Source organism: Pollicipes pollicipes, unplaced genomic scaffold, assembly GCF_011947565.3.
Source record: "Pollicipes pollicipes isolate AB1234 unplaced genomic scaffold, Ppol_2.1 Scaffold_4219;HRSCAF=4965_pilon_pilon_pilon, whole genome shotgun sequence".
In the NCBI taxonomy this organism is placed as follows: Eukaryota; Metazoa; Arthropoda; class Thecostraca; order Pollicipedomorpha; family Pollicipedidae; genus Pollicipes; species Pollicipes pollicipes.
The window spans coordinates 30,326,617-30,340,323 of NW_023596448.1; the positions used below are offsets into that span (position 1 = coordinate 30,326,617).

At 50.9% G+C, this 13,707-nt stretch overlaps 1 protein-coding gene across 1 annotated transcript in view; it reads left to right on the forward strand.

Moving 5' to 3' along the window:
- LOC119095155 (putative G-protein coupled receptor Mth-like 3) overlaps nucleotides 1-9,081 on the forward strand; it is a 34,025-nt gene extending 24,944 nt beyond the window's left edge. The window contains exons 3-5 of the mRNA XM_037218036.1: nucleotides 2,349-2,496; nucleotides 4,609-4,698; nucleotides 7,322-9,081. Coding sequence (XP_037073931.1) covers nucleotides 2,349-2,496; nucleotides 4,609-4,698; nucleotides 7,322-7,568 — 485 coding nt within the window. The 3' untranslated portion in view covers nucleotides 7,569-9,081. The remainder of the gene's footprint in view (nucleotides 1-2,348; nucleotides 2,497-4,608; nucleotides 4,699-7,321) is intronic.
- The last annotated feature ends 4,626 nt before the right edge of the window (nucleotides 9,082-13,707 follow it).

The window sequence follows — 13,707 nt, forward strand, 5'->3', positions numbered from 1 at the left end:
TCCCCTCCTCGCGCGGAATAATAAAACATGCTAAGTGTATAGACTGAAGACAACAGAACATGTTTCACCTTCAACACCATTCGTTGCATTAGTATGGCCATGAGGTCATCGCTAATCCTTTGCTGAGGCATCTGCACGATCCCTCTGTTGCTTCTGTCCTGCACTTACGTCGCATACAAACTAGGCAATAACTGCATGCCTTTTTGCCCGAGATGCGATATTGACGAAATGTCAATGAACCAAAATGGAATGTTTGCTGAAAGTTTGTTTGTCGACCCTATTTTTAACTGCATGTTCACTGCGGACGTCGACTTCAGTCGACTGTTAATTGCTGAAATGCTCTTGCCGAACACCTCCTGCCGAATTGTCATTTAGACGACTGCTGATTTGTCGAAACGCTCTTTAGTCGAACCACAATCAGCCAAGTAGCCCAATGTTCATGCGCTGAAATGTGTGTTATAAGTTGTAGGTAGAGTATTTTTTAATGGGCAATGGTGGCACTTTCATTTCAGCCTGCATTTCCATGCGATATATAGTATTATAGCATATACAATGCAGAAGCGTACAGTTTTTTTAAAGATTTGATCCGAACCCTTTGAAAGAATGGATTTCAGGGATTAGAGCTCATGCTAAGCAGCGCTTGTTGTGTGAGCCCTAACCCCTACCACCCGATCGCGCAATTCCAGGTCGGCGGCAGAATTTGGTGGCGAAAGCTTAACGTGCCGCAATGCTCGGCACGGTCCGTTCTGCCCTCTGACGTCAACTGACCTTCAGCGAGACCGCTGCCGCCGGCCGCAGGCCATACCTGTCTCGATTATTTGCCTGAAATAGGCTACCTTCACATGAAGTAGATGTGAGCGGTACATTGCAGATTCAAACACATGTTCACGTGCTACCAGTCATACCAAGTTAAAAAAAAAACAGAATTATGCATCTTCCCTGAACACTGCGTTTTCAGGTCAGAATCAAGAAAAATAAGTACAAAATTAAGAACGCGCTTAATCTCATCACCGTGAGCAAGGGTTTGACAGTCTAATCACCTACCTTAGACCACGCTATTAAACATAAAAAACAAAAATGTCTTAACTTGGGGTAAATTCCAACTCCATCTTCTCCATACTTACACGGATTGACGAGGTTATTCCATGTCTTTATCAATATTAGTTAGCTTCCACTAACCCCAACACCCTCATTAATGCGTAGATAAATTCATGCGGGGGTGCTCACGGGTAGCAATTCAGTGAATTTTCCATGGTCTTATGCATATTTCTTCCTAATGATTCGGCTAGTTTATTATTTGGCATATTGACATTCGTCTCACTGCCGTTCTTGAAAACCACATTGCGACCAAAAAGTCGCTTATTTGGCTATTTAACGGTTTTCCATTTTGCTCATTGTCATTCATTGCAATCCCATTATGACATAGTCACGTTCGGCCAATGAAACTTTCGACTGATCGGCTGTCGCCACTTTGATTGGCTGTCTAACAATCTGGATCGATTGAGGAGTGCCGGGGTGGCGTATGACTCAGATCCAGAACTTACAGGTCCCGAATGGACCTAGGATCTTGTGATGATTACAGGATCGGAGCCAATCAAGCCGGTCTTTGCACGTCAAGTGTGGCCCTAAAATGGTGATGGCTAAGCGATCAGGACAGCTGAATCGGCCGTATCTTTCTGTACGATCGGTGCGCCCTTGCCAGGGTAATTCGATTAATCACGTTTGGGTGACTAATTTTCAGCCCTGCTGGTGTCAAAGGCTAATGTGCTGTCTGCTCGTTTTCTTATGGCTTGATGGCAGCTGGCGGTTGTAGACGTGGCCCCGTGATAAACATATTGCAATACAAATCATCAATAAATTCAATCATATAACTTTTATTTTTACTTGTGAAAATAACACAATTAACGTTTTGTCGGTTGTCTTGGTCCCGAAATTTGGTTTAGCTGTTTCCTTGGTCCCGAAATTTGGTTTAGCTGTTTCTTGCCAGCTTTACGTTGATGTCGCTTCTGCCACCCCTGTGATACGGCGTACCCCATCTATGCGAGGGTGACGTGAAAGGAGCACTGCAATCTCAAAGTGCAGATCTGCGTGGGGGGGGGGGGGGGGAGCGTGCAGGCACTGCTGCTCGGGCCCCGTTGCTGGCGCTTTGGATTCAGATCGTATACTGCCGCTCACTACGGCTCAGGAAACCGGTGTCACTGGCTAATCCTGCGACACCGGTTTCCGTCCAGGCTGCGGCAAATCCTGACATCCCCTTTCTCCATGGCTCCACTGACGTCACGATCAAAGCTCCAATGACGTCACCGCTCACAATGACGTCACGCTGACGTCTCGGTGCCCCATTCCAGGGAGCTGGGAGATGCTGGCCTACTTCCATGGCCCGGTGCTGGTGCTGATGTCGGCTAATGTTGTCTTCTTCGTGCTGACGGCGCGTAACCTGCTGAAGACGGAGAAGGACACCCGGATGGCTGGCAACCAGAAGAAGGGCGCCGAAAGGTGAGGACGCTGTCCGTCTGCCTTAAGCGGCCTGCCTTTCGGATCGGCGGGTGGAAAGGGTGTTGCGACGGGCTCTAGGAGCTAGAGCTGACCCGTAGGCTTAATTTTAAGTGTGAATTTCGAGCCGTGTTTTTTACTTGGGATGCTTTGTTTGTCGATTTGCTTGTCGACATGCCGACACAAAGTCGCAGAAATAAATTGCACCTTGCAGTGCTTCAGCAGCCACGGTTGGTCTGCGACAGCGTTTAGGCAATCCGTAGTCACGTTCAAAGGGAGCGTGCCACATTTATATGAGGTTTTGAACTGAAATAGCTTGAAGCTCTTGAAGACATTTCGGTGCTGTTCACAATCCTGCCCGTCTTAAGACCTAAGCCCCTCTAGGTTCTGAGCTACACTCCCGCGAAAATGGGGAAGGTATATCGGGAATAGTCTTTCAAATTCACCGTGGCATTCATGACGTCAAAATAACGTCATTCAAAGCCTGCAGTTCCATAAGCCATGCGGTGATCAAGGCCAAGAAAATATAATTTTCGAGGATTTCATATCTGGCGTTCGCGTCCACGGTTTCCAGATATGACGGCCGTCAATTGGCTGTCGATCAGTGTTGTTCAAGGTACGGTGACGTAACGCATTGAAGAGCATATTTACTCGACAGAGAATTGTACCGTCTAAAGCAGTCTTTTCCGCTGAAAATTTTTACCAAAAGTGATAAGGGAGCTTGTTTCATCATACCTGGCGCCTGCTTCAATATTCTCAAACGTGAAATATTTTTGAAGGTATATGCATTACGCACATATGAGATCCCTAATCATCAGCTCGGGTCGGGGTACTATGACTACAGTGGCTTCGCACTGACCAACCCTTCAGTCTCTGATGTCGCTCCAAACGCGACCCCCCCCCCCCCCCCCCCCCCTCCAACTACTAGCCGGGTGTCCAGCCCAGTCTGCAGCGCGATGCTGCCGAGTTCGTTAGCCGTTTTTGGAAGTTACGTCTATGTCTATTCGGCGTTGCTTCTGCCTTCGCGTGCACGAATCACAACCATGATAGCGACGCAAAGCACGCCGCACGGATCGCCGACCACGCGTGGATTGCTCAAGGGGCGCAGCAGAAATTCCCGTGGTGAATACTGAACGCGAACATTAAACCCGGTTTTTTATTCACCGACGCGGCAGGCCTCTCTCTTCTCTGTCAATATTGCGGCAGGGCTGGCGCGGACGAGGGCAGCTGGGTTCACTGTGTGCAGGGAAAGGGATTGGGAGGTCCGTGGCCCAACCTTTGGCCGTAACCCTCACTGCTCTTGTGCAAGCCTCGCAGCGGGCGGCGCTGAGATTGCGGGAGATAGCGCCAGACACCTGTGCGGTGGGCACCTCACGGGTAGCGGTGTGGTGCAGCTCGAGCAACGACGTAGAATTCTTGCTAAACTCAGCGTCGTTACTGGGTCAGAAGCGCTGCTGGCATGGCGAAAACAGAACCTTAATCGCACCTGCCGTTAAGTTTCATGGAGCTCTCCTGTTTACATTTGGTAACCTTACCAGATCCTGGTCACACCCGGAACCACGTGATGCTGCCCCAACGCACCTACGCCCCCCCCCCCCCCCGCCACATCTTCCATCCCCAACTACAGTTGGCCCATGGCACGAGGTGAACTGCCAGGCCCCGCTGACAGTGACTGGTAAGTGCAGGCGAGCTTCGTGACTGGCTGCCAGGTTACGCTTGGGATTTCCGCCGCCCGTCAGTCCGCCTCACCGCTGGAGCCGTTGTCATGGTGACCAGCGTCGGCTGCGGAGAGGCAGGCAAGGCGAACCTCCAAAATAGCATCATCAGACCTGTGGCGCTGGGAAATGCCCCGTATTGGTGGCAGGCTCTCAGGCTGTCGAGGTCGGCCAGCTGCAGACCATTGACCCACGCTGCCATCGGGATCAGGCGCTGGGGTTCATCAAAGACACAGGGATGGTATCTGCATGAACGCAGGAATTTCGTGACATATGTAGCGCTCGCAGCTCGCCTCATGTCAAAACTCTCCCGAGGTCCAGCCTCATTACCGCCGCTGGCGTCCCCGTCAACATTCACGAGCTTCGGCGAACCGGACTAAGCCGGAGTTCTCCGCCGCAGGTTCAAGATTTACGTCAACCTTTTCATCGTGATGGGCATCACGTGGATTGCAGAAGCACTCTCCATCCACCTCGGACCCAAGGAGCTCTGGTGAGTTTGGCAGATGCCAGAAACTCTCACCTCGAAAGTTGACGCACAATTTTCCAGGCTTTTTCCAAACGCACCGGAAGTGGTCAATTATGTTATCCCCCCGTGAAGTAATGTGTCGCTGTCTCACTGATTTCATCCCCTGGCTGCGCCTTTGTTTGGTGATGCCAAGGCTGCGTCTGCACGTTGTGCTAGATGGCCTACTAGTGCCAGTCTTGCACTATTTGCATTACGTTATGTACTATATTTGCGACAATGGTGGACGTGAGTCATCTCAGAGAAAACGAAAACAAGAACCGATCAAAAGAATAGCCAATCCAAGCGAACGACTCGTTGGAAAATGCAGAAGGTCCCTTCGCACTGATAAGCCGTCCAACACAGACAAACCCCCGGAAATGTTCCAAGCTTTGGCGGTTCGATGGATCCTCTTTTTTGTCGCTCGTGAGTTAAATAACTCTCCATTTCTCCAGCTGGCTTATCGCATGGGCCTTGCTAATGCTATGCCGGTCTGCTGTGTAACCCGGCCTACGGACCATCAAAACACTCATCCGGAAGATCACATCACATGGGGTTCGCGAGCCGTATGATTCAGATGGTATCAAAATAGCGGAGAAAGATAATGACAGCATATGCACGAGCAATTCACTGGAAGGATTTGGCAGCGGATTGCGTGCACGCCCACCATGCATGTTCTCTAAGCTCTATCGTAAGTGCGGTCGGAAATCACCACGTTTCGCGGTCGCCTCAATTTTTCGACAACACTGCGTCACACAAAGGATGCACTCGACGTCGATAACTTCTGCGCTATGGATGTCCGAGTGAGCAATGTATGCAGGAACGCACAGTCAAAGTCGCAAGCACCTGGCGACAGCGCCACGCCTAGGAAAGTCGCACAGGTAGCTAGATAAGCTGCCAAAATGGATGGAGTGGGCACTTAATGTGCTTGAGCTCGATAAGCTGTCACCAGACACAATGTTCTGAATTTCGCTGTAGCCCTCTTCCATTCCGTCCACGCACGCACATTTCATTCGTTGGGATCTCCAGGGGATTTTCCAGCAAATTGATCGCAGCTGCCTAAGCGCTCCAATGCTCGCCCATTGATAGCAGACAAACCGCCGCTTTCTTTCGCGAGGCTCAGTCTTAAACTTACTAGGAAATAGCGGGATGGTCGAGTGGGTGGAAACCCCAGAAAAATACGGCTCGACGTCCAACAGCCGTCGGTGCTGCTTTCCGAACAAATTGTGGGTGCCCAAATGCATGCTAATTTTCGAATCCTTGTGATTTTCTAAGTCCCGTTGACGCGAAAGTTGATCTGCCGATCCAATAATTTTGTCCGTTTATGGTTTCGTGATCTTTCCGCTAGTGAAAGCTTCGCGCCCCGTGAGCGTTGTGAAGTGTTATCAGTGACAATACTAAGCGTCATCGCGTTATGTACAAGTACCTGCAGACACCAACGCAATCCACACGCTTCAGTTCCGTGGTTGCGGAGGCGCGCAGGTCAAGTGTGGAAGGTATAAGCGCACAGGTGATGCGTGGTTCACAAACCGGGGGTGCGCGCAGGCCGTGCCGCGCGTGCAAGCATCTATCATAATTGGAGAACCCGTGACGACTTGCGCCAACCTACTGCACTGAGGACATATGTCTCCGTGTCCAGCCTCCGTGTCCAGCCTCAGTGCTCAGCCTAAATGTTCAGCCTCCGCATCCAGCCTCAGTGTCCAGTCTGTGTTCAGTCTCAGTGTCCAGCCTCAGTGTTCAGTCTCAGTGTCCAGCCTCAGTGATCAGTGTCAGTGTTCAGCCTCAGCGTCCAGCCTCAGTGTCCAGCCTCAGTGCTCAGCCTTAGTGTCCAGCCTCAGTGCTCAGCCTCAGTGTCCAGCCTCAGTGTCCAGCCTCAGTGTCCAGCCTCAGTGTTCAGCCACAGTGTCCAGCCTCAGTGTCCAGCCTCAGTGTCCAGCCTCCGTGTCAAGCCTCCGTGTCCAGCCTCAGTGTCCAGCCTCAGTGTTCAGCCTCAGTGTCCAGCCTCAGTGTTCAGCCTCAGTGTTCAGCCTCAGTGTCCAACCTCAGTGTCCAACCTCAGTGTCCAACCTCCTTGTTCAGCCTCGGTATTCAGCCTCCCAGTTACTTCATACGTGGTCTCATGCGACATTGAGTGTCAAATGCTCTTCAATCCACCTGACCTCGTCGCTTGTCTAAATCGAGTGCAGACCCAGCCCGTATCATGTGATGTCGTTTGATTCAATCGAATCCAGTCGACGCAGTGGAATGGACTGAACACCGCGGTGTTGAGTAGCCGGCCATAAGTCATAGCCCACGACGTGCTCCGATCACAGAAGCGCTGCCTGATGTCAGGAAGGCTCCTGGACTGATATCACACCCATCCTGACAGCGTCCCGTGAAGCGCTGCCTGATGTCAGGAAGGCTCCTTGGTTGACATCACACCCATCCTGACAGCGTCCCGTGAAGCGCTGCCTGATGTCAGGAAGGCTCCTGGACTGACATCACACCCGTCCTGACAGCGTCCGGTGAAGCGCTGCCTGATGTCAGGAAGGCTCCTGGACTGACATCACACCCATCCTGACAGCGTCCCGTGTGCCAAGTTTGCTTCTTCCTAACGGCATGCCTGCCACAGGTTCGTCACGGACGTCATCAACAGTCTGCAGGGCTTCTTCATCTTCCTGCTGTTTACGCTACGCCAGAACACGCGTAAGACGATCCGTCGACACATGTCGGGCACGAAGCTCGGCCGAAGCTGCACCTGCTGTTGGCCGGCCGACGTGGCCGACAGCGCCCCCTCGTCGCGCAAGACCGGCTCCTCCTCTATGCCCTCGAACGGGTCCAAGACGAGCTCACGAAAGGTGGCCGACACCCCCAACTAGGAGTGGTTTGTCGGACGCGAGGCAGAGTCGCTCGCCGCGGTCGGTCATGGGAAGGGGCGGGGTCGCTCGCCGCGGCCGGTCAAGGGAAGGGGCCGGAGGAACCTCCGTGTGTGTTGCATGCTTGTGATGATATGGCGCGAAGCGCGCTTCCCCTATAGTGCGTCGCATGCGCGGCGGAAAGTCGTCGTGGAATCCGGTGTTCACTGTCACATTCCGCGAGGCGCGAAACTGGTGTTCGGTGTCATGTTCGCCTTTCGCATGGGCTCGGTGCAGTAACCCGCGCACTGCGCTCGGCACAGTAGACCACGCGCCTGCAAAACAGCAAAAGTCGCTTCTGGTGTAGTTGCCACTCCTCGATGTTCATTGTCAGTGTCCATATACACCTCCCCGAACCGTTTATGGTTAAGATGCGTACCGTGGGAACTATGCGTAGCGAACATCCCATGCAAGGTGCCTGGTGGGTGAATGTACCTAACACACGCACCTCGAGTTGACACGCCACTACAGCTGTGTGCCAGCATTATTCGTTTATGTATCCGGGCATATTGATAAGATTAGCGTTCGGATTCGCTTCTGGCGAGACTTCTGCTTCATCTGTAATTATTCAGCCAGTGTTCGTGACGTCGTTAGTCCCGGGTGGCGCCGTACTGTGGCGAAGCCCTCTGTGTAATGTATTTATCTGAGAAAGCGCGCCGGACTCTAATCACAGCACGAGCCATCAAACACGACGCCTGCGTGCCTAGAAGTTCCGTTCTATACAAGGAACCAGTGGAGTGATCTCGTGACTTGGTGATTTTTACTTGATCTTGACGCCCTGTTCGGATGAGGTAGTGCTGCGCTACCCCTGCAAACGCAGCGAGATACGGTGTGGGTGCCACTGCGTACAGGCGAGAAATGAAGAAGACACTGACACTTGACGTTTCATAACAGAACGTGCGCACTGGTTTCTACTAACATTGCTGGAACCTATTGACCTTTGGCATAGCTGTTTGTAGATGATCACATCTGCAGGCTGCATAATGTGCGAAATGTGAGTGAAAAATATTTGTGATGTCATCATATTCATCCAGTGGCGTAGTCGGGATTTCGCCGAGCACAGGCCGTAGGTCATAGGAACCTCTTCCCTCAACGGCCCCTCCTTGAGATTCGGAGGAGCATTTAGGTTCGAGGTCGTGTTTTGATGTATCGGCGCCCTTGCTATGCTTTAGAATCATTGTGTGTATGAAATTGCCAAAAGCCATTGGGCCTTCGGCCCAACGCCCCGTCACCTCCAGGAGGAGGGTCTCATGGCCCTTAAAGTTCCCCTTGACTAAGCCGCCGGCATTGCTCCCCATGTTTCCACCGGGCGGCAGCGCAGTGGACAGTCGCCGACCGGTCCGTTCATGCCGCTGCTTGCCTGCTGTGCGCCCGGCCCCACGCCGCCGCTGGCGGGCGCGCCTCGTGTCACCGCCGCGCCACCAGCGGACCCGTGCTCGGGTCGCTGGCGGGCCCGTCTTACTGTGCAATACACGTGTCTGTGGATGTAACGGAGGTCATGAGCAGCTAGAGTGTGGAGCAGTGGACGCTCGAGGGGCGCCGGTCGGACGAGCGAATCGCTTGACACCTGGAGTACGTCACACCCGGAACGTGTGACAACCGCAGCCCGTGACACCTGGGGACCATGACACCCGGAGCGTGCGACACCCGGATCACGTGACACCCGGAGCGCGTGACGCTCGGAGCTCGTGGCACTCGCGGCGCGTGACAACCGCAGCCCGTGACACCCGGGGCCCATGACACCCGGAGCGCGTAACACACAGAGGGTATCCCGAGAGCAGAGCGTTGACCAATGCAATGTTCGGAGGCACGCCATTGTAAGGTACTGCGCGTCATGAGATGTACTTGTATGATTGCGCATCAAAGGGAGCATCCCACCCTTTTGCACTTTCCACCATGGGCGTAGGAACAGGAGGGGGGGGGGGGGCATGCCCCTCCCCACTTTTCAGGGTGGGAGGCCAGCAGTGTTAACTGCCCCCCCCCCCCCCCCACTTTTCAGATTAATGTTGTTTTTAGCCTACTTTTGCCCCACATTTAAATATACATGCCGATTTAACTAGCTCACCATCCATGTTTCTCAAGATGGGTTACCTTTTTCGTATGCTTATTGGCCATCGCCAAATATCCCAGCAGGTCGACGCCACGCGGCCTATGGAGACTGCAACGCCGGGTGTTTAGGCCGTTGCCTGCGAGCGCGTATGTTTAAAACCATATTACATAGTTTTTTATCAGTGATCAATTTTGACTTAATCCTGAACATTTTAGAACGAACATGGATCAGCCATGTTAATACAAGCTTAGGACCCCATTTCATCTACAATCTATGTTCAGGCATTTCTAAAAAAAAAATAGAAAAGCACGGAACTGGAGCCTGTGTGACAATTATTGGACCACCTTTGGCGATCAGGGATGTTATTGCGTCAATGAGGGTTTCTGTGCTGGTCCGGGGCCAATTGCGCAGGTCAGAAGGCCTCCCGTGTCAGGGGGGGGGAACAATGTGACATCATATATCCTTATAATGTCTTCCGGATCGACCAGGAGATCCCGCCCCGTGTCGCCAGAATGAGAGCCAGAAGACGCTTCGCGATGGGACAAGCAAGTGGCCCCTCAGCTCTTGAACGGAACCGGTAATGTGCCCTTGGTGTTCTACTCAAGGGGCCTCTTGCCCGGAAGGAAATAAGGGGCCTCATTGTTGTTGAGTAGAGTGGCGGTCTCATTATTGTTGAATAGAATAGGTCGAAATAAATTTTTAAAAACGAGTAAGACCATCCCATGTTTGCCAAAAACGCTCATTTTTCAGCATGGATTTGTGAAAAGTGTATTAAAAGGTTTGAACATGCCCTCCCGCAGCCTCGAGAGCAAGTACAGCGATGGTCTGGGTTGCAGCGTCCGTAAACTGGACGGCGTCGGCCACTGCAAGTGACACCAGGCGGCGGGTGCCGTGTTAATCTGCCTTCTGGACGGATCGATAGTTACAGAAACACGAAAAATAGAGGATCTGCCTTTACTCTTCCAATTCCACCATCAGATTCCAGTACCACTTCGCGGTGCCCTAAGGGCCAATCTGTTCTTATCATCGGTCTAAAAATCCCACACGTAAAATATGCGTCCAGACTGCCTTGTAGATGTAAGATTTGATGTCCTAGAGCATTCAAAAGTACCTCCTTCAGAAGCGTCATCATTTTGGTCCACCCGCTGGCCAAGACTCAGTATTAGTTGTAGAACCAGCGCTGCGCGGCCTACGGAGACTGCGACGCCTGGCGTCGAGGTTTTTTAAGCTAAGATTTGCGAGTACGCACGCTCAAAATTATGTCACATTATTTTTATTACTAGCCGATTCAAGTGTTTAAAGGTAATTATTTAGGAACCGTTATCATTTTCGTCCACCGGTGTATGACAAAGCGCCTGAGTTCTATCGGTTTAGAAAGAGTCTGATAAGCCATGGCAAATTAAGGGCACCGGTGACTTATTCCATGCGGTCCTTAAACGCCTGATTTCTGCAGTTTATTGACCTTAACACGCGCTCGGGTGGGGGGTCAAATTGATTCGCTACCCGAAGGGTTTTCCAGCAAGGTTTCCGAACGGCGCGGCGCAGGCGCGCCATGTTTTGCATAGCTGTAGAAAATCGAATAGAGGATCGTTTAGCAAAACACAATTAAGATGTACTTTTTAAGGTCGCTGGCCTATGGCAGATCAAAGTCAGGCCATAGTTTTAGCAAAGTCAACTTCTAGTGAATCGTTCAATCTGATGCATCATTGGAGTATCAGACGAAGCCATACATCTATGAGATGCCGTCTTAGGCAATACAAATATTGCATGAACAAATTACGTTGACCTAAGGTGAGGTGTAGAGATCAGAACAAGGTCAAAACCAACCTGTTTTCTTACTCTAGGGCTTGCTGTATGTGATAGTTCCTGGTGCTCATTTCGAATTTATTGATAGCAGAAACCGCATTATGCGTATTCCATGGCCTGCTTAGAGGTCAGAATAGGTCATTGACCCAAAATGATCTAGGTCAACATTTTGTTTTTAGAAAAGTACTGACTAGTGTAACCTTTGTCGCTTATTCAAATGCAAAACTCAGAGCAGTCTTGTATGACTTTGGTCACTATGACCTTCAAAAAGTCAAGCAAGGTCACTGATCTTAAATGAACATGTGACCTTTTGTCTACAAACAGTTATCTAGGTTCAGGGTGCACTTTAGAGACCAACCTGGAATCTGACCTTGTTTAATTTTATTTGACTTGAAAGTCATGACCTAGGAACTTCAAACTTTGACCTAAGAAAGTTCACGTACAGGTCAACACACCCTATGAATTTGGTGTCTTCAGCTCCCCTAGTTCCCGAGATCTCAGTGGGTCAGTGGGTCCTCACCCGAGCGAAGGGTATCTAGCCGGCCACCCGGGCGCGTGTTAAAAATGTGAACAGAATTGATTTCACGGTAGCTGCTGGTTTCTGTTCTGGTTGCAGCGTAAAAATACAATGAAACGAAGAAAACCGTATCCCTTGTTAACAAGCAAACTACATCCGGGGATATCTTTTTGTGGGGGGTCACCATACACGGGGCTTTTGTCAACCCTGTGTTCCTCTTAGCAAGGTTCTGGCTACCCCCGGCCTACACAGAGAAACAGATCAAGTCATCTACGTTGAATGATGGGCGATTAAATATCCGTTTGGCCAATTCATACCTTAAGTAAACAGCTTTCCGGTGGCATAATCTGGGGTAAGGTTGCGTTAAGGAAGATAATTCGGAAAAAGATACTGTTGTAGATGTCCAACACATGTTTTACATCCTAATTAGTAGGAATGCTGACCCAGAAGTGTGCAACAAAACAGCCATACCATCACTTCGCGGTCAGCCATTCGTAGACAGCCGGGCCAGGACAGTGGCCACCGACGGGGACGGGAGCAGAGCTCAGACAAGGAATATATGACAGAAGGGCCTTCATCCTGTGGATTGAATTTCAAAGGAGAATCTCCAGTTCTATGGCTTTTGTCACATGGTTTTTGGAAGTTTCAAGCTTCCGAATTTGTTTTCGTCTAAAATGCCGTGACAAGTCTTATCTCTGGAAAACCAGCCAGCGAAATGAACGCGCACGCAAAACCTGTTGTACTGTGAGCCATCCATTCACTTTGAAAATTCTCACCAGCCTATGCTCAGGCCATATTTTGGCATCTACCCTGTGGAGGCAGACGCCTCCTCAGTGACCCAAAATGCCTACCCGCTCGTGGAATTTCGGCTTCCCAGGACAGACAACGTTGAAATGGACGAATTACCTTGAGAAGCTGGAAAGCCTTATTTCTCGAATGACATAGATGAGTTGGATAGGCAAGAGTGTGCACCAGTGAGAAACAGCTCTAGATGCATATCTAGAATAGCAGTCATTACAATAGGAGCAGTAACCTCCATTCCCCCCCCCCCCCACCCCACCCTTCCCCCTGTCGTCGGGCTTGTTTTCCAGAAAAAGTTCCTGAGGTACGCCCTGAGCTTGGCTCACCCCCACCTTTTGAAATTCCTTCGCCTGTGCTTTTTACTTATTGTTACATCAAACGCATGCGATTTGGTCACTAATATCGGTTTTCTCGGAATCTTGATTAGCTCAGAATTTCGATTTGAAGTAGCCGGGCCTGCGGGCGAAATCTTCTTTGGCTTCCTGCACGCCACTATGGAAGTAATACGTTTCATTTGCCTTGCATTTTCCAGTGCGTGTGTTCTGTAATGTTTGCTAAACACTAATGTGTCAAAATGTTTATGTGATAAATACAAAGAAAGCTTGAAACACCCCGCCCCACGCGTAGGTTTCGAGTGCTTGCAAATTTACGCGAACCATTCACGGAGCAGCGACCATTACCCTAAGGCGGAATAGGAAATAAGTACTTACTCATGTGGGCAAGAAAGCCTCGTCTCCGCCGCGATGCACCGCGCAACCCGGAATGGAAGGCACATCACCACATATGCATTTTACCTCGGTGTTGCAACAGCTACCCTGGGCGATGTCTTGTTTCAATCCACAAAGCTGCCCCATCTACAATGCGTACGCAAAGTCTGACAGAACCAGAAAAACACGCTTTATTGTCTCACGTAGCATGCGTTCTCAATC